Below are 19,672 nucleotides of genomic sequence, written 5' to 3'. Positions count from 1 at the left end.
TGTGTGGCTGTAGTCTGTTCCACTCATCCCGGACAAGGCGTGTGGGTGAAGACGACAACTGTGGCAGGTAAACCTTATATTAAACAAATATCAATTCAAATCTATTCAATTCAATCAAATTACTTTAAATATGTTAAATACGTTTTAGGTCGATAATTGAAGCTGGAGTGATTGCCTTGATTAAAAAAAAAGCATGTTTTATAATAAGGGCCAATTTATTTTATAGTTGACCATGATGATAATCTCAGATTATCGTAAAATATCTGGAAAAATACCGCTCACATAAGGTACATTTTAGAAACTGTTGCATAGCTTTGCATACTGTAACGTAATGTCAAGATGGCTAACAAATATGTCTCTCTCTCTTTTTTTTCGAACTTTATTTAAACAAAATTGAGTAAATCATTACTCAATAGATGAAAGGGACTAAACCCGTGCACATTTAGTACACAAACTTCCCATTTTAATACGTCAGGAAAATTATATATAAAAATAAACCAAAACTTCATGTACGTAAATTGTTCCACAACCTTCACATCGGTAGCGTGGCCGAGCGGTCTAAGGCGCTGGATTAAGGCTCCAGTCTCTTCGGAGGCGTGGGTTCGAATCCCACCGCTGCCATAACTTTTTGGACAATGTGCTGCACACACACATTTCACTTTACAATTATGATGTATTCCCCGACTTGACAACTAACATAAACGACGATGAACAAAAGTAAAAAACGATATTAATATTTTAGCACCCGCTTTGCATTGTGGGCTCGGCCTCGCTTCCCACGTGTCCGATGTAGATCGGAGTCAACATGGTGTCTACTTCATGTGTGTTCGTGCTCCTTCTTCCACTTCGCCGTCCGCTTCGGTGGACAAATGTCACGCTGCTAAGATAGCTCACACACTTGGCTAATTGCAGGTAAAGTATATAATATAGCTGTGATTTTCAGTAGGACTAATTTTTCGCGTAATAGCAGGCCCCGTTCACTCGCCCAATGTTATTTCTACCGGCATGTGTGAATCAAAGCTAGGTAGCTATGCTAAAGTTGCTAACCTGCCGCTGCTTCAACGTTAGCTCACTTCGTCACGTTTACGTTTGTTATAGAACATATTGTCCTTTGCGTGGGCTTCGTGAAGTTTGTTTCATAATGCAGGCGGTGTGGTATTTTTGTACGTTTTTGTCTAGTTTGGCGGAGTTTAACGCAGGCCTGCCTGACAATTTGCTGTGTGTTTTGCTAATGTGCTAACACACCTCGAAAAGGCTTATTTTAGAGAGTAATGGTTCGAAAACGCATTCGAATCAATACTAACCGCTTCCCAGTGGTGTGACTGAGTTTGTTTCAATGTGTTCAAACCTCGGAAAGCAATTTGAATTCGATTTCGCGTTCTTGCATCACCTGTTTGACCTCATCATAATCAGTGTTTACCTGCTGATATTAGCATTCTAGCACTGAGTCATCACATTAATATTGTGCGACATATAGCTATTGATTTTCTTGTGGTTGAAACACTGTTTGGGCTGCCACTGCTCACTGAATTGTTGAACATGTTCAATTGAAGCTATTTTAGCACCTTTTAAAGTTCACATATTATGGTAAATTAAGTTTTTAATGACTGTACTTTAATAAATGGTTGCGTAATGCCTGTCCTCCTATTAGGGGTAAAATTAAACAGCCAAGTAAAACTTTTATCTCCCTATTTCTGAATAAGTGTCTATGTGCTAGGAGCCTTTTCCAACAGTGATTTGGCTGGACAAAAGTTTGAAGCTCTTGCTCTTAAGGTGCGATAACATAATAATGTGCTAAAATACTAAATGTGTCTCCTTTTGAAAGTTTGGATTCGCTCTCCCTACACCACCGTCCCCCTCCTGACTCCGCTTCCTAAAATATGGCCAGCGGGGATGACGACGACCCCATTATAGAGGAGGTATGCGCTCACTGGAAGCTTAAAGATACTTGCTGTTGAATCAATCAGCAGTGATTACTTTTTTTTTTTTTTGTGCACCCGCAGATTGACGTCTATCTCGCCAAAAGCCTTGCAGAGAAGCTTTATCTACTCCAGGTGGGTGTTTTGTGTTGCATTAAATGCAAATTAGTTGTCCTTATGACTGGGCCGGATGGCGTAAAAAATAAAAAAAAATTATAACTCTAAATCTTTTCCGATTTGAATTTATTTATTTTTCCCGGCTTTCGCTTATAGAAAAATAGACAAGTGATTTTTAACCAGTTAACGTTTCTGAATAAGGCAGGCCCCTAGCTGCTGCTAATTTTCTCCCGTTGCAGTACCCCGTGCGACCATCTACCATGACCTACGGTGACATCAACCTTTTGGCTGCTAAGGTCAAACCCAAACAGCAGCGGGTAAAAAAAAAAACAACCTTTAATACATGCTTACTTTATCCTCAAACTATTCCAGAAAGTTGTGATTATGGTGCCCGTAGGTGGAGCTGCAGATGGCCATGGACACCACGAGCCCCAACTACTGTCGCAGCAAGGGCGAGCAGATAGCGCTGAATGTGGACGGTACCGGCTACGAGGAGAACAACACCTATTCAGTGTATGTTTTGCGGCGAAACAGGCTTACTATAGGACATTTTGACTGTATGTGTGTTATGCTGGAATATCTCCACTAGATGTCACTGTGTCTTCATAGTACACAATTCATTGCTTGGAAAGTGGAAGCAAAAAAAAGAAGAAGCAGCCTTTTTTCACTCATTTTGACAAAGCATGTTTTTCATGCTATTTCCGCTCTCACAGAACTTATTGTATTTAGTAAAACGGCAATTAAAAGGGAGTGAAAGTCATTCAAACTGATTATTGAGTTTGAAAAACAAACCTTTTTTTTTTTGCTTAGCCACTACTGATTAGATGGTCAGTTAAACAAATGTACACAGCCGAGTGTTAGTTGAATTGAATTGGAATGAAAGTAAATAAACACATAAAAATATTATAGATAAATAAATATAAACATTGTATTTTAATGGGTTATGTTATCTAATTCAAGGGTGTTTGGGTGTATTCCATACAAATTAGATCAAGATAGTCGCAAAAGTCATGTTTCATATTTTTGCCAACATTTCCATAGACAGTAACATAACCTGTAAGAACCTTTTTTCTTACACACATAATTTAGTGAAAGAATATTTTTTTGTTAACAACAAATGTAAGTAATTTTAAATTGTTTTTAGTTTTTGTCAGTATTGTGCAAGTAAAATTATGTATTATAAAAATAAAATTTTAGAATATATAGTTTAACTTTAAATAAAAAAAAAAATTAAGCAGTTTTAATGGAAATGTATCATTCTTATATCACACTTGAAAATAAATTTCACTTCTATATTATAATGCACGTTTTTTAAATCAGCGCAATCCCTTGTGTTGTGGATTTTAATTAAAATTTTACCCCAAAGTGACGTTGCGACCATTTACTATTTAGCTCATGCTCGTGGTTGTTGAATGTAGCATGTTAAAGTGACTGATGAGCTGATGTTTTTTGTACAGGAAAATGATGGACAATCAGAGCTTCTCGTCTATCCAGGCCACCACCAACACCTCCCGATACGCCGCTGCCATCTTTCGAAAAGGTCTCGAGTTGTTCTTTTTCATGAAAAAATTGCATGTGTGAGAAAATTGTCGTGAGTTATACATTCCGGTCATTAAAAAATTACAAAAAAAACATGGCTTAAATTTCATTCAATTTGACATTTTTTACAAATGATGCTAATTTTTTATTATTTTTTTGCTGATGTTGTCCACAGGCGAGCTTCACGTGACGCCGCTGACGGGAATCCTGCAGATGAGGCCCAGTTTTACATACCTGGACAAGGCCGACAGCAAAACGAGGGAGCGAGAGGCGGCCAACGAAGGTCCCAGTTTGCTTCTTTCTTCTTCTTTTTTTTTTCTCACACATCTGAGGGTTTCCCTTCCACACAGGTGGAGACTCGTCCCAAGATGAAGGTGAGGAAGAAGCCAAGGCCATTTCGGTGAGTGCTCGCTTTTCCCCACATCTTGTTATTAAATCATATGAAAATATGGGATAAAAAATAGAGGAATAATTTCAATATCAAATACAATATAAAGCTGTGCACACTCACGTCGCCCATGTTTTATTCTGCTCCTGCAGGTGAGGTTCGCTCGGCCCGAGTCGGAGCAAGCGCGCCAGAGGAGGATCCAGTCGTACGAGTTCCTCCAAAAGAAGCAGGCCGAAGAACCCTGGATCCACTTGCAGCACCACAACGTCAAGGTAACTCGTCACGATGAGTGCCCGCTGATTGTTAGAATGAATGGTACGCCAGTAAGTCCGCCATTTTGTTTTGCCTCAGGACGAGCGCTCGGAACACGAAAGGCAGTATTTGTTTTGTCAGAATGTGGACGCCTCCGACAACTCTGAGCTGGTTAAAACGCCCAAGTGAGTTCTTGAACGCATCTCCAAGTTGGAGACAGGATTTCCTCAAATTGCGGACATTTATTTAATTATGATGACTTACAATGAAGATTCTTTGTCCTGGCAGGGAGTACCTCACGATGCTGATGCCGCCGCCGGCGGAGGAAAAATTGTAAGTGTTCCATCTTTTTCTATCTCACTGTAGTTTGTATTTTAACTCATTCACTCCCAGTCATTTTCACTGAAGCAACCCCCTTCGCTCCCGGCTGTTTTACTGGATTTTGACCGATTTTGCCAGGCCCACAGAATATTGTGTTCTATTGCTATAAAAACATGGAACCTACCGAAAGAAAGGTTAGAGTCTCTTCTTTCATCAGGGAAAAAAAAAAGTGAATTTCGATCTGTATATGATTTACAGCAATTAGCATTAGAATATAGCTAAGTTTCATCATTATTGTTTAAAACATGGCCCTTGTTGATCTCTTATACTCTGCTGCCACCTGCTGGCCGTTTTTGTAATAACTACCATTGCTTCAACCATTTTGTGCAGTTGAAAGGCTGCATCAAAGCCTTATGTATGCTCTAGCATGAACAAAAACATAAAAATAACCTATAAATACATCTTTGGGACACTTAAAACATTTAAAACAGAACATAACCGATTTTCAACCGCCTTTCGTAGCGTGAAGCCCATCGGCCCGAGCAACGTGCTGTCCATGGCCCAGCTGCGTACGTTTCCGCTTGGCGAGCAGATCAAGACGCTGATGAAGAACGGTAAGTGAACGTTACAGCTTGCATCATCAAAAGAAGAAGAAGGATGATGTTTTTTTTTTTTGCTGTTTTATTTTTGTCAGAAAATTGCTTCCCTGAATTGTATTTATTCCTTTTTTCATTTATTGTGTACACATTTATCTCATTTAAGAATTGCTTGATTTACTATAAATAAAAAATAAGAATAATAGGAAAAAAATGTTAGTAAAATATTTTTATTTTACTTATTAGGGGTGTCAAAATGAGTGTTCATGCGATTAATTACGATAAATTTTTATTATTTTTTTTTAAATTGCCTGACCCCTAAAAATAATCTTTCTCCCTCCCTGCAGTCAAAGTGATCCAGTTTGCCAGCCTGATGGGCCTGCTGGCCTCAGGCACCGACTCCACCGCGGTACTGCGCTGTATCCAGCAGGTGGCGCTGCTAGTCCAAGGCAACTGGGTGGTGAAGAGGTATGAAGCCTCACCCCCCCCCCCCCCCTAGCGCCAATCGGATCCAGCTGAGTTTAATGGGCACTTTTTGTCGTTTCAGTGACGTTCTGTATCCCAAAAACACGTGCAGTCCTCACAGCGGCGTTCCGGCTGATTTGCTGTGTCGGGGCAGAGATTTTGTGGTGAGCACAACTGGAAGGGAAAGTGATGCATTTTTTTTTTCTTTCTTTCTACAGGAGAGCTCAGTATTGTTCATTCGATTTGACATCATCATTGCTCTCCTTTTTTTTTTTTTTTTTTTAAATCCAACAAATCAATTGAGAAAAATTTAATAAATGTTTTTTTTTTCCTTTTTTTTTTAAATACATATATATACACATATATATATATATATATATATATATATATATATATATATATATATATATATATATATATATATATATATATATATATATATATATATATATATATATATATATATATACATATACTTTTTTTTTTTTGTATGTATGTGCGTGCGAGCGTGTGTGTATTCATCAGTTCACCTAAAGCCCATTAAAAAAAAATCCCATACTAATAATATAATATAATAATAAATTGCCAAATGCAGAAACATCAATGTAAGTTATCACGATGTAGTGGCTCTCGCTAACAGACAGATGTTATGTGTTAAGTGATGCATTTTTATATTGTTGACATATCTTTGTTGTTGTAAGAAGTGTATTTATTCATAAATTGGTCATCAAAAAGTTTTTGTGTGTTTTCTCTTTTCATATTTGCCACTGCAGATGTGGAGATTTACGCTGGAACGCTCCCTGATGAGGAAGGAAGTGGCGGCCGTGATCAAAGTAAGCCTCATGTTTTGCCACCTTAAAAAGCCCCGGAGCAACAAAACAAAAAGATGTTCCAACTTAGTCATTCAGGCGAACGTAACCGACTTGTTCTTCTCTTTTTTTCAGCTTCCGCCAGAGGATGTGAAGGATTTCCTGGAGCAGGTGGCGGTGCCGCGGGTCAACCGCGGCTGGGAGTTCCTGCTTCCCGCCGACGCCGACTTTGTCAAGAAGCACGCCGACGTGGCTCACCGCCAGCACATGCTGTGGACGGGCATCCAGAGCAAGTGGGTGATGCAAGACACAACAAACAAGTTTCACCAAACAAAGGAGATGAGACTAATTTAAAAAAATTTAATTTTGAAGGTTGGAAAAAGTCTTCAACTTCTCAAAGGCCGACTTCCTGCCAAAGAATTCTCCGCAGCCTGGTGTGTAATGAGCCGCTTCTGCCAGTAGGGGATAGTAATACCTCATCATTTGGAAGTAGTAAAAATTAAACCCTGCAAAAAATAATACTTCCTCCATGAGTAATGATAATGATAATAGATTTTTAGATGTTTTTTTTATGTAAAGTATAATAATTAAGGCTCTCAAGAAGGCAATTAGGTTGCTGGAATCGAAGCGATTTGGCCGTCATCAAGACAATAATAATAAATTAGGAGAATGCTCGTAACACTAATAGTCATAATTAAAGCCTCCAAGTGATTTAGGTGCTGCAATTGAAGTTTTTTTTTTAAATACTACCTCAATACTTGGTCCCTATAATAATAGCATAATGGTAAAATGTACAGTAGTACAATGTTAATGCTCATAATTATGACAATTGTTCAGGTAATAATAATAATAATAATAAATCCATCCATTATCTGAGCTGCTTTTTCTCACTAGTTAATTATCTAAAAAGACAAGAATTGTAGTATAATTATATATATATTTAAAAAAATAAGCATTTTTGAAAAAAAGTAACACTAATAAAAACTAATAAACTCACATTCAAATTTACAACTTTTTAAAAAACTATATAAAATTTAACTATAAAGAAAAATTCAAAACTATAACCCTGGTAGGAACCTCACAAAGATGCAATTTTTCCCCCTTTCCAATTTATATGTAAGAGCATTTAGTTTGCTATCTATTTGGAATAAATTGCTGGCTGGGTTGCCAGGTAAAACTAATTAATACATCATGTGTATAAAATGTCTATTTTGTTGTAGTGGCTCGTTTACTGTAATACTGGAGTTGGCTCAAACTACCGGAGATAAATCCCTTGTATGTTCAACATACTTGGCCAGTAGAGCTGATCTCAATTCTGATGCCATTTTAAATATCAGTGTAGTAAAAGTGTGTTTGTGGTTGCAGATCCGGTGCACATCAGTGGCGAGCAGCGTCTGAAGTTGGCGCAGGATCGCGCTCAGGAGAAGCAAGCCTCTTTCCAAAAGGATCTGGACGCCAAGCGAGCAGGAAGCGGCGGCGCCCGCATCAAACAGGAACCCCTTAGCGACGGCGAGGCCGAACCCATGGACACGTCCTCCCCTTCGCCGTCCCGGTCGGGCATCCCGAACGGCGCCGTCAACGGCTACGCCGGCGCCGAGCACGCCAACGGCGGCAGCCCCGCCACCGCGGCCTCACCGGAGCTGCTGGACTTTGTGACAAAGACCTTCAGGAAGAATCCCGTGTTGACGCTGAACGAGCTCAAGAGGCTCATGAGCCTCCACCTGGCCACCATGCCGGCGGGGCACATGCCCTTCGGACCCGTGTCGGACCACATTCTGCAGGACGCTGTGCTGCTCAGCCGCTGCAAGCAGATCATGGTGCCTGTGAGTATTCATGCATGTCACTTCCTGGTATAGGAAATGGATGGAACCTTCTTTGGTAACCGTAGGTAATATACAGGGATGTGATTTTTCCGCTAATTAGCGGAATTCCGCTTTTTTTTATCTCCCCCCCCCCCCCAAAAAAAAATTCCGAATTTTTTTTTTTTTTTTTTTTTAGTAGTTCATTGTGTATGCGCATGACTCCGACAGATAACATCTTCTGCTATAACAAAGACATTTGTGGTATGCTCTAATATGAGTTACTTTTCATTTGGTCATGATACAATTATTTGTTCATGAAATTTGAACTCTTCAACATTATTTATGTGTTAACTTAGTAATCACATTAGTTAGATATGATGATATTCTCAGTGATAGTTTTTAAAAGCAAAGGCAGTCCAATGTTTTGGAATGTGACTGATTTTGAGTTGACTAAAACTGACATTTTATATGGGATAGTTGAAAATTTATGCTGTTGTTTTGTCTATTTCTTTGTCATGTGAGTGCATTGGACCTAGCTGGGTGCCAGCGGCCCCCAGACCCCCGGCTAAATTTTCAGATAATTTCACTTTGGTCAAATCACATCCCTGAATATAGGTGGAAGCATATTTGGTATTTTTGTGGAATTGATTGTTTTATTGTTTCTTAATACGATGAGTTGTCTACCACCAAAAGGTTTGTGATGCAATCTCGGCTCTGCGTGCTACCAAATTTGATTGACAGGTGTCACTTTGAGCGTAGCTTGGCACAGATTGTGTTTTGACTGCGCTGCAGCTTATTTGGAATTTTACCGGAATTAGCGCCGTCTCTGGGCGTCACCGTCTTGTGCTCCAGGTTGCGAGTTAAGTCTGATCCCAACTGCAGCCTTGAGAGGATTGCAAGTGGATCGGTGGGGGGGGCAATGGGGGCACGCCACGTTTATTAGGCAACCGACGATTAGCCTCAGCGCTAAGCTCATTACGTCTGCGAGAGCCGTTAAACGGGCAGGGTAGCGGACCTGGGAGGAGCCGAGCCAGGAAACACAATGTCTGCCATTTTGTTTTCAGGTGGCTTTTTTTTTTGACTCCCTGCGGGTTCCTTTAGACAAACGTTGTCTGACTACTAATAGACTCGGCTTGAATATTTTCTAGGAACCATATTTGGTAACATTTGGAAACCTGAGCAAAACCATATTCCAAAACCTGAATGGAACCACATTTGGTCGCCAAAGCCCCAAAACGTGGTTACCAAATATGGTTCCACTTTGGGTATTTGTTTGGCTTGTTTGGTTTTTGTATGTCCACACACACACAAACATTTAACTAAGATCAAAACTTAACACTTTGGCTTCTCCTCCAAATGTAGTTCCCCGCCCTGACCACGGCTTCTGCCGACATACAAAAGGTGTTCGGCTTGTGGGAGACCGGAGAGGACTGCGACAAGGTGAACGAGGGGGGAAAAATAATGAAAAATACAATGGAGAGTTCCGTTACATTGTAATTAACTCTTTGACTGCCAGACGTTTTCAGAAAAGGGATGCCGTGGGTGCCAGCCGATTTAAAGCATTTTGACTGATCTTTCAAGGTCCACAGAAAATTATGTGTTTGGACTATGGAAACACACATACTACCAAATGAAAGATTGGACTCTCATCTTTCATCAGAAAAAAAAAGTTTGTTTCTACCTTATTCCGTTTTTCAGTAATCAACAATAGAAAATGGTTAGTTTCACCTCTGTTTTGAAACTAACGTCTTTTAACGTCTTTGGCACTCCTCCCTAGGATTTTACTAAACGTTATTTAACGTTTTTGGCAGTCAAAGAGTTAAAAAAAAAACAGTAGCTCATATTTCTGCTAAGCTAATTTATTTCTCCTGGCGGGGCACAGCAACGGCGCCTGCTTTACGACATGTTCACCAAAACATATCGCCTGAAACGGACCGCGTTGCACGCCCGGCTCAACGAGGAGTTCGGCAACGTCGCCAAGGCCGACGTGGACCGGTTGCTCAAGGTGAGGGTCCAAGCGGGGGATTTCTTTCCAAAATGAGAACAGACCTTTTTATTTCAATTTTTTTTATTATTCCCTCCTTCAGGAATGCTGCATCAGCAACGCCGGCATGTGGTACCTAAAGGGAACCACTCAGTCCTGACCCAAACAAGCCCGCCCCAGGGGGCACCCTTAGCCAATCACAGTGTCACACAAGGGAGCGCGGCCGAGGTGAGAGCCGGTCGCGGCCGGTCACGACGACCGCGTTGTCGTCTGCCGCTGGGAACGTTGAGAAAGAGGTCTTTGAAGGAGAATCATTCAAAACAAACGCCTCATTTATTTATGTTTTTTTTTTTTTTTTTTTTTCGATGGACCTTTTTGGAAGGCAACATGGCCGCCATTTTGTGTTCATCCATTAACATTAAGATGTAGGATGCAGTAAGACACAAGTATCCTCTGGCACTTTTTTTTTTTAAAACATTAACCAAAAAACAAGCAAGGCTAAAAAGTGAAAGTTCATTTTAGACTTCCTGCATCTCTACTCGTGTTGGGAACGACAAACTTTCGACTGCTGCATTTTGTTTGCTTTTTACTCGAATGTACAGAAACGGTTGTGGATGATCAATAAAAACAAAACATTTACATGAAAGTTCGTCATTTTTGATCACCGTTTAGCCGGAGTCTAAATCGGAATAAATTGACGTGTATTTCCGTGTCATAATGCAATAGAATTTCAACACTTTCCCCAACTGGATTTTTTTTTTTTTTATTGTGACACAAATTCAATAAATATGCATAATTAGATATGACGTACTAAGCAATGTAAACAATGATTCTGGCTCAGAACGGCAACATTACCTTTTTTTTTCTCCCTCCCCCCTTGATGAACTTTAACATTAGCATCTTTAACACGACTTACCCATTCACACACTCCTGTTAGAACAAAGTGAAAAGGGCACGAGACAACCTCGACAGCGATCAAAACGTTCACTCAGTCATCCAACATGGAGAAGTAATCAAGTATCGGATATTTGTTGCATAAAATTCAGCACCGTCCCTTTTTCCTCTTATTTCACTAAGACACATTCAGAGTTGCTACAATTCAGAAATAGAAGCGAGATATAGTAAGAATTAAAGCTTTCACATTGGAGTAAATAGCACACAGCCTGGTAGCAATTGCAATGAATTAGAGGAAAAAGTGCTAGAAATAACATGTAGAAGTTAGGGCTGGGCGCTTCAAAAGTTTTTTTTTTTTTTTTTTTTTTAAGTGGCTTCTGAAGTAGTTCAAAGTCTCTGCTGACGTGCACTGCTGCCACTAACAAACTAGATGCAAACTAAAAGTCTGTCTGTTGTGTTAAGGCCATATCGCCCAGCCCGAAATAGTAATAAATGTTACCATTGGAGAAAGAATTCAATAATAATTTCCTAATGAGAAAACATCACCAACTTTTTTTTTTCTTCCTTTCATGCCGGCCGGCATCATCAAGTACAGGATGGCCTGGCCCTGTTCTCCAGGTCCTTTTTGGTTTTCTGGATGCGAGCGAAAATCTCCCGGAACAGTTCCTTGTACTCGGGCTGCTGCAAGCCGCCGTTGTAGTCGATGGTCTGAATTGCCTCGTGGCTCACCACCTCCTCTTCCTCCTCTTCCTCCTCTCGTTGGCGTTGCTGTAATCCAAAGTGCCTGAGCAGCTGCTCGTATTTGACCTGCAAGGCGCTGTACTGCGCGTCCACCTCGTTGAGCAGCGAGATGCCGCCGCGTTGCGCCTTCCCGGCCCGTCGGCCGCACCAGCACTCGTGCTCGCCCGCCGGGTCGGCGCCGTGCTTGCTTTTCAGGAGACGCTCGCTGGCCCAGCGCTTGAGGGGCCGTCGGCTTCGGGGGGACGACTCGACTTCCTCGTCGCGCTCTTCCTCTTCCTCCTCGGGCAGAGCGTACGCCACGTTGAGCCGGGAGAAGGATTCGGACTTCCACAGGTGACGGAGCTCTTCGGCCTCTCGCTCCAACTCGGATACTCGCATCTGCGGACACCAAAAAAGTAAGTGTATACATCCACGTCCAGATATAATCAGAGGTGGCAAATCCAGATCCAGAAAGTAGAAGCCCAGCCACAGTTTGGCTTTAGCCCTAGTTGCTAGCTAGCTAGCTAGCTAGCTCCATTGATGCTTGTTTACCTTCCAAAGAGCTAGCTAGAAACCCTGCCACAGTTAGGCTAAATGCTGCATTCGAGGATGGTCGGAAGTCGGATAAATCAGAGTTGTTTTTTCCCAGTTCCGACCTGAAAGCGTTCGAGGGGAAAATAAACAACCAAAATGGCGGATAGTGATAAATTGTTTTTTTTTATTTTGGTCCTCAAAACAAATTTTGACCTCCAGCAAACTTGCCTTCTTGGAATTTAGCTTTATTCATTGTTTTTTTTAAATCTTATTTCATAAGCATTTTATAGAGTTCAGTAGTTTAATTCACACGGTGAGATAGCGGCATACTGTTATGTGTCATGTCGAATATAGTATATTTTATACTCGAGTAAATTGTGTTTTGCCATTCAGTCTGCGTTCCCGTACACACTTCCTGGTTTGAACTCGGAAAAGTCCGACTTCCGACCAACCTCGAATGCAGCATTAGCCCCAGGTGCTAGCATTAGTGCTTGTTTACCTGCTAGCTAGCTCCATTAGCGCTCGTTTGCCTGCTAGAGAGCTAGCTAGAAAACCTGCCAGAGTTTGGCTAGCTCCATTAGTGCTCGTTTACCTTGTAGAGAGCTAGCTAGCTAGCTACAGTTTGGCTTTAGCCCCCGGTTTGTTGTGGTTTGCTCCGTTGGTGCTCGTTTACGTGCTAGAGAGCTAGCTAGCTAGCATCAGGGGCTAAAGCCAAACTGTGGCAGGGTTTTTACTTTCTGGACCTGGATTTGCCACCTCTGTAAACAATAGTATAAATTCCCAATTTTCATACCCTGCACGTCTCCATGCCAGCCAGCTGCTGTTCGAGCGCCGCGTTCTCCCTGCTCAGTAGCCCCGCCTCCCGCTCGGCCTCCTCCCGCCGCGCGCGTTCTCCGGCGTACTGAGCCTGGAGGCTGCGGAGCGAGCGGCGCAGTGACGTCTGCTGCTCCTCGTGCCACCCCTGCACGCCGTCGAGACGAGTTTCTTCGGGATCGCCGTCACGCTGCCTGCGTCAGTGGAGCAAATTATATGAATGCATGCAGGTACATAAATCTTATGAAAGGGGAAGTCAACCCAACCAAATTTTCTTTTCAATAATATTTTCGAGGCGGCCCCTGCGTTTGTTGAATATTAATAAAGCAGCAACAATCCACCTGTTTTTATCCATCTCAGGCGGCGGCCATTTTGCCACGTTGACTGAAAATGACATCACAGTTGCTCTGGGCTCCGGTAACGACCAAACATGTATCTGGTGAATGTCACAAACGACCAAACTCGGAAATCGGTCACCAGCTAGTGACAAAATGGCCGCCTCCTAGATGGATAAAATTGGGTGGATTTTGTTGCTTAATTCATATTTCATAAACTCAATATTCATCAGAATACTGTGTTGAGACTAGTAGGGGCGCATACAACATAATAAAGTAAAGAAAATTTGTGGTTTGACTTCCCTTTTAAAGCTACATGCAATATGTAATGTATTTATAAAATACTGCAATTTGAAAATTACTGACTAACTTTATGCTAATACTTTTGTTACCTTATTCAACTAGATTAGAATATCGCAATAAAAGTGTAAAATAACTAAATAATGTACACAAAAACACATTTTAAAATTTGTTAATTATGACTTAAAAAAAAAAATCAACATTCAGCTAATATAAAAAATAACCAGAGCTTTTTTCTTTTTTTTTAATTCATGATTAGTGATTCAAATCTTTCATATTTTGGTTGCAATATTCATCTTCATGAAAATCTGAAAGGTGTATTAATAAAATAATTAAAATAGCTGATTATAAAAAAAAAAAATTATACATATCTAAACTTGTAACCTTATTCGCATCTCAAATTTGATTAGAAAAACTGATACAATAATTGTAAAAATTTAATTACATTTGTAAAACAATTTTATCTTTCCAAATTTGTTGAGCTAAAAAATAGCAAAAATCATTGAGCCATTTTCAGCGGTAAAAAGTTACTATGTTGTCCAGAATGAATTCCATAACCTCATTATTTTTCTTGTGCAATTCATAACTTTAAAAACTATTTTTTTCCACTTGCTGTCGCTTGAAAATGACATCACCATGTGCTGAGGGAGTAGGTAACGACCAATCATGGCTCACCTGTTTTCTGGGTTTGGTCAGCAAGCTGAGCCACGATTGATCGTTACCTACTTCCTCAGCACATGGTGATGTCATCTTCAAAAGCAAGTGGAAAAAATATAGTTTTTAAAGGTATTAATTGTACATGAAAAATAATGACGTTACCAAATTATTTCTGGACAAAATATCCCTTTAACAAAACTAAATGTAGGTCGAATTATGTTCAAAATCTCAAACTTTTAATAATAACAAAGTTAATTAAAAAGACTTATAAAAATATGAATATTTTGAAGTTATAGCTGAAAAGTCCAGAGTGTGGAGACAAATGATGCCCTTTGCACTCTTGAGGTAACACCCTTTTCACTTATCTCACCCTTATTATACAACATATTAGTCATCATATTTACGTTTTATCTTAGGCACAGCGCGTTCTAAACGAGCAGGAGGTGATAAACTGATGTGACATTGACGACGCAACCAGGAAGCATCCAGTTCTTCACTTCCTTACACAATATTGCAAACTTACATTTGAAATGTGGGCGATTACGCTCACAGCCGATTAGCGAGACGCGCCAAGAGACTTAAAACGAGTCAGCCAAGAAGCCAGTTGAGCTCAAACCTAAGATTTTGCAGTTCCTCCAGACTCTGTGCCCCGCGTGACCTCCGCCGTCCCCCCCGGCCGAGCTGCGAGGGTCCCAGCTTCATGTCGTCCACCTGCCGCTGCAGCTCGTCCACGCGCGTCTGCAGCACATCCACCGTTTCCGTCAACCTGCGCCGGCGAAAACACACAATATCGGATTTGCGCGATGAGCCCGGCCCTACTTTCTCATGTTGATGGCATTTGCGTTGTGTTCGAACCCGTGGATCTTGTGCTGGGCTGTGCGATTGTCCTGAGTCAGCTTGTGGTTGCCCTGCTCCAGCTCGCGGGACGCCACGTCCAGCTGCTCGTACACTTTGGCGTGCTGGTCGTTCACCTGCCGCAGGAGCTCCACTTGCTTGCCCAGGTACTGGACCACAAAAAAAACAAAAAAAACCAATCACTATCGGAAAATTATTTCATGTTCACTAAAAATCACTCAAAATATATGGCAACAAAAGTGAGTACACCCCGAGGCGAAAATGCCAAAAGTGTCAATATTTTGTGTGGCCAGCAGGTTTATTATTAGTTTTGAAATTTTCATTATAGTTAGTTTTGAGTTTTTTTATTTAGTTAGTTTTACTTAGTTTTCAGGGTGGCTCTGTTAGTTTTTTATTGGTTTTAGTTATTTCAAAAATGCTTAATTTTAGTTTAGCTTTAGTTAGTTTCAGTATTAGTTTTACTTGTCAAAATGGAAAAAGTAACATATTTCTTGCCTTGCGTTGCATTTTCGGTCGAGTTAAATGAAAAAGCGCAAAAAATGTCGCTGAGGAACGACGTCATCTGAAGGTGCTTTTTCTATTGGCTGCCGCTAGATGATGTCGCTTCTGCGCGACAGCCTCTCAAACGTCCTTATTCCGGTTAATATCGAAAATAAATATACTTGAATTAAATCACATTTAAGGCTCGTGTATTGAATTAATTACCAAAGACGAAAACTTGGTCTTGGTCTCATCAGACCACACAGCATGGTTCTGCTTCTGGAATCTGCAGAAATGTGAGGGGGTGCAATACTGTGCATTTTTTAAATAATAATAATAACGCATCGGATTTATATGCCGCTTTTCTAGACACTTTTTGTCTTGAGATGATCTTTAAATAGTGTAAATTACAACCACATTCGCTGTTATTTTTTTTTTTTTGTTACTACAAAAGCAATAGCATAATATAAGGACAAGTCATTCGGACATACATGAGTATATCTAATATTAGAAAACCGCTCTGTGCATTATCAACAAAGCGACCCAAGTGAGGACGGACGGATGAACTGTTATCTTATCAGAGCGGCAATTTGAACCTGTTGTCAATGAACATTGCCTTCACTCTGACCACAGCACGACCTCAATGCATGTGTGTGTGTGTTTGTGTGCCATGACGTCAACATTTAGGACTTGTGGATTAAAATCAACATGTCAGCGCTGAGAAGGCCTCGCCGGTCACACAAAGCAGATTTAAGGACATTAAAGTAATCCAGAACAGTCTACTATATATATATATATATTTTTTTTTTTTTTTGTTGCAAAGTTTAAAAATATTTTGAAGTCACGATCCCAAAGACCTTGACTGATGAGCGTAACCACGGCAACCCGGTTGTCGGGGTCCCGGGGGGTCTTACCTCGATCTCTTGCACTTGCTCCTGATTGGTGGAACACATCTGCTGCAGGCCCTGTTCCAGCTCGCGGTTCCTCTCCAGCAACGACTTTCCCAGCTCGGCGGCCAGCTGAAGGTCTGCGGAAGGAGACGCGCGCGGTTCGGATACGCATTATTTTGGTGACGATTAATTGTCGTTTTGAGGCATTAATCTACATTAAGTTGTTTTGTTTTTTAGACCGTCTACAAGGTTTTTGACTCGGACCTGGGTACAGTTTAGAAATGAACACAATTTGCAAACCGTGTGTTGTGATCCACTGACCCACTTGTGCTGATGTGTGGGCCTAATTAGGCTAATTGACAATACTACTAAGCTTTCCTCCAATTAAGTTCCAGGCAAAGCAATAATGTACAAAATAAATAAATAAATTACTGGGTGCGCTGTCACCTTTTCAAATTAAAGCACCATGACATCCGCATTGAATAATAAAACGGATTTTTTTTTTTTCAATTTAAAACGCGGCTAATTAAATAAGACTCGCTTCTATAATAGTTGAAGAAAGGGTGCAAAGGTTACCGTTTTCGAGGTCTTGCTTGTCGTACCAGGGCTCTTCCTCCTTCAGCTCGAACTCCTCTTCAACGCTCATGTCCGTCAGCATCTCCGCGGCTGGCGAGAAATATTCCAGTTCGTTTAGCGTCGAACGCTTTTCCGAATTAACATGATGAACGCAGGCTTCCAAGTGATTATTATTATTATTATTACTATTATTAAAGACTGGCCGTAAAAACGGCTCGCTGTTCTGGCAAGCAGCTGGTATAACCGCGGCGCACGAGCATCTCAGGATAACGCTAATAAGAAATTCTGATGTGTCAAGACACTTCTTGTTCGGCGGCTTCAAAATAAAAGTGAATGATAATACACAGCGCTCAAAACCGGTGCAGTAATAACTTTAAATCCGTTTTAAAGCGGGATTTGTACGCCTAAACGTCTACAACATTAAAACAACATATTACTAACGTTTTTAAGTCCGCAATTCATAGGGTTATCTAATATGTAGCTTTTACTTTGAAGGTTTGGTATTAGTTTCTGCCGAGACGACCGTGCTTAATGGTTGGCTCGCCGGCACCTGCAGCTTTGTAGGTGCATCATTAACTGTGCACTAACTCCGTTTGTCCACAGGAGGTCGCTGCTGCAAAACCAAACGAAATACAGAGGGGTCTCAAATCCACTTACTACGAAAGAACCTGGCTCCAACGTCCAACCAAGGTGAAAATGGGAAGCGGGCGGGAATGATGTGGTGAGCAGTTTATTATGAAGCATAAAAGTAGCAGAGGAACTCGATGAAAAGTAATCCGAGCCCTTTTGTTCATATCATTCATTTTGAAAAGCGACAATTTCAGCGGTAAGCCAAAGCTGTCATCATGACGGGCCACTGGATGGCGCAAGTGGGCAAAACAAAAGCGCCGTTTAGTAAGCAGAAGAAGCCAGGTTGGCTTTTGGTCAGGCTTGCAGCTCATTTGGGGCGCCGTACACAGGTGAGGGAAGATGGCACCTGTCAGCTCAGTGTTAGGCGTTTTATGTTCTCTCAAGAACATTTTGCCTGTTGCAGGAGTTGAACACTTGAGGGACACAACACCGTTTGAGGTTTGAGCACATTTTGTCACAATTCACTTCCCCGTATTATTATTATTATTATTATTATTTTGAGGGGCTGTAATTTTCGAGAACCAACTCAAACATTTACGAGAAAAAAACTCTCAGGTTTGTGACATTAAGTGGCAAATTAGATAAATATTAAAACAGACAAATACTATAATAATTAGCTAGTCATAACAATAAAAAAAAGGCATTAAAAATAAGGCACTTAAATGTAAAATCAAATAACATACAATAAATAAACAACACATTCAATTTGACAGATTTAAGTAAATATAATTGTGTGATAATTTCAGCCAAATTGCCTGCAAACAAGTCAGGCCAATGAACACTACACAATCAGGTGACCTTTACAATGCATTATAAATCATAGTTACCCGAGTCCAAACCTTCAACCACCCTTTGAATAGAACATGATGCTAATAATAAACAGCATGGCTCTGAACTACTCGCAGCGGTGGGACGCCAGCTCCCATTTGTGCGTCCTCATCCGTCTTCTGTCCTCCTCCATGTGTGCTTCGAGTACACATGAGAGGGGATGGCAGAGAGTGAGGGGAGGCGCATCTCTGATCTGTGAACGCTTCTTTTGTTTCCGGTCGTTTCAAGGCAAATCGACAAAGTCACCGACAAGCCTTCTTTATTTGATGTGCGTGTGTAAGAGAGAGAGAGAGAATTGTATCTGAAGCCTCTTTAAGGGAGAGGAAGTCAGATAAACGCCAGGGAAGGAAATTGAAACATTACAAGAGCACTGGGTGGCGGGGGGGGGGGGGGGGGGGGGGACAGCTTGTGTGTCACAATGTGTACCCCTCACACATACACGCACACACATTGTTCCGCTCACCGACATTAACGGTTATGGCCGAATTTGCTGCGTCGCCGTGCCGGTTGCCGGGGCAACGAACATCAGGGACGAGGAGCGTGTAATGGGATTGGTGATTTAAAAAAAAAAAAAAAAAAAGGCTCCTGGCGACAACTTTAGCACAAATACATCAGCGTGTGCGCACGCGCATTTTTAAAATTTAATTTATATTTATATATTTTGTAGCGATACAGTACAGCTTCATTGTGAGGGGAGGCTGGCGTGTTGCCATGGAAATACGCCATTTGTGTGTGTGTGTGGGGGGGTATGACATGAAAGAAAGAGACAAAGGCAAAGGGAACAGAGGCAAACACAAACAGCGTGTTTCTTTAAAAATATATATGTATATATACACAGTATAAACATAATATACTGTATAAACATACATAAATGTATATACAGACACATATACAGTACTGAAAAATTATACATTGTGTGTTTTTGCGGGCTTTGCATTAGGTACACCCGTTATTTTGCAATATGTTAG

General features: G+C 41.0%; 2 protein-coding genes and 1 non-coding gene across 5 annotated transcripts; 2 read left to right on the top strand and 1 right to left on the bottom strand.

Moving 5' to 3' along the window:
• The first annotated feature begins 21 nt into the window (after window positions 1-21).
• Window positions 22-10,838, top strand: polr3e (polymerase (RNA) III (DNA directed) polypeptide E). Of its 3 annotated transcripts, none has more exons than XM_077550363.1 (21): window positions 22-67; window positions 1,826-1,919; window positions 2,004-2,054; window positions 2,276-2,353; window positions 2,434-2,549; window positions 3,494-3,576; window positions 3,751-3,858; window positions 3,926-3,975; window positions 4,116-4,235; window positions 4,315-4,400; window positions 4,504-4,548; window positions 5,059-5,150; window positions 5,480-5,600; window positions 5,680-5,761; window positions 6,371-6,430; window positions 6,542-6,699; window positions 6,779-6,840; window positions 7,772-8,229; window positions 9,571-9,648; window positions 10,091-10,213; window positions 10,296-10,838. In XM_077550363.1, the coding sequence occupies exons 2-21, from the start codon at window positions 1,881-1,883 to the stop codon at window positions 10,350-10,352; spliced, it is 2,067 nt and encodes a 688-aa protein (XP_077406489.1). In that variant the 5' UTR covers window positions 22-67; window positions 1,826-1,880; the 3' UTR covers window positions 10,353-10,838. The 3 variants fall into 3 exon arrangements, with proteins under 3 accessions (XP_077406489.1, XP_077406486.1, XP_077406488.1); XM_077550360.1 differs by lacking the exon at window positions 22-67 and adding an exon at window positions 763-912; XM_077550362.1 differs by lacking the exon at window positions 22-67 and adding an exon at window positions 966-1,024.
• Window positions 540-621, top strand: trnal-aag (transfer RNA leucine (anticodon AAG)). The gene has a single exon. It is a non-coding gene; the product is annotated as a tRNA-Leu (tRNA).
• On the bottom strand, window positions 10,529-17,682 carry LOC144038152 (cerebellar degeneration-related protein 2-like). Its single transcript, XM_077550364.1, has 6 exons — window positions 17,247-17,682; window positions 16,695-16,807; window positions 15,301-15,449; window positions 15,062-15,211; window positions 13,134-13,347; window positions 10,529-12,205 (listed from the first exon to the last, which is right to left on the bottom strand). The coding sequence occupies exons 1-6, from the start codon at window positions 17,326-17,328 to the stop codon at window positions 11,672-11,674; spliced, it is 1,242 nt and encodes a 413-aa protein (XP_077406490.1). The 5' UTR covers window positions 17,329-17,682; the 3' UTR covers window positions 10,529-11,671.
• Between the last annotated feature and the right edge of the window lie 1,990 nt (window positions 17,683-19,672).

Source organism: Vanacampus margaritifer, chromosome 18 (genome assembly GCF_051991255.1).
Source record: "Vanacampus margaritifer isolate UIUO_Vmar chromosome 18, RoL_Vmar_1.0, whole genome shotgun sequence".
Classification (NCBI taxonomy): Eukaryota; Metazoa; Chordata; class Actinopteri; order Syngnathiformes; family Syngnathidae; genus Vanacampus; species Vanacampus margaritifer.
Note: the sequence above shows the minus strand (reverse complement) of the source record. Positions and strands in the feature narration are given on the sequence as shown.

Excerpts from the sequence above, each read along its gene's own strand:
- polr3e (XM_077550363.1), top strand. The coding sequence starts at position 1,881 with ATGGCCAGCGGGGATGACGACGACCCCATTATAGAGGAG. Across the intron at positions 4,549-5,058 it reads CCGCCGGCGGAGGAAAAATT|CGTGAAGCCCATCGGCCCGA; the intron begins GTAAGTGTTCCA and ends CGCCTTTCGTAG. Across the intron at positions 5,601-5,679 it reads GGCAACTGGGTGGTGAAGAG|TGACGTTCTGTATCCCAAAA; the intron begins GTATGAAGCCTC and ends TTGTCGTTTCAG.
- LOC144038152 (XM_077550364.1), bottom strand. The coding sequence starts at position 17,328 with ATGCTGACGGACATGAGCGTTGAAGAGGAGTTCGAGCTGAAGGAGGAA. Across the intron at positions 15,212-15,300 it reads GCCCAGCACAAGATCCACGG|GTTGACGGAAACGGTGGATG; the intron begins GTTCGAACACAA and ends TCGCCGGCGCAG. Across the intron at positions 13,348-15,061 it reads GAGGAACTGCAAAATCTTAG|GCAGCGTGACGGCGATCCCG; the intron begins GTTTGAGCTCAA and ends CCACTGACGCAG.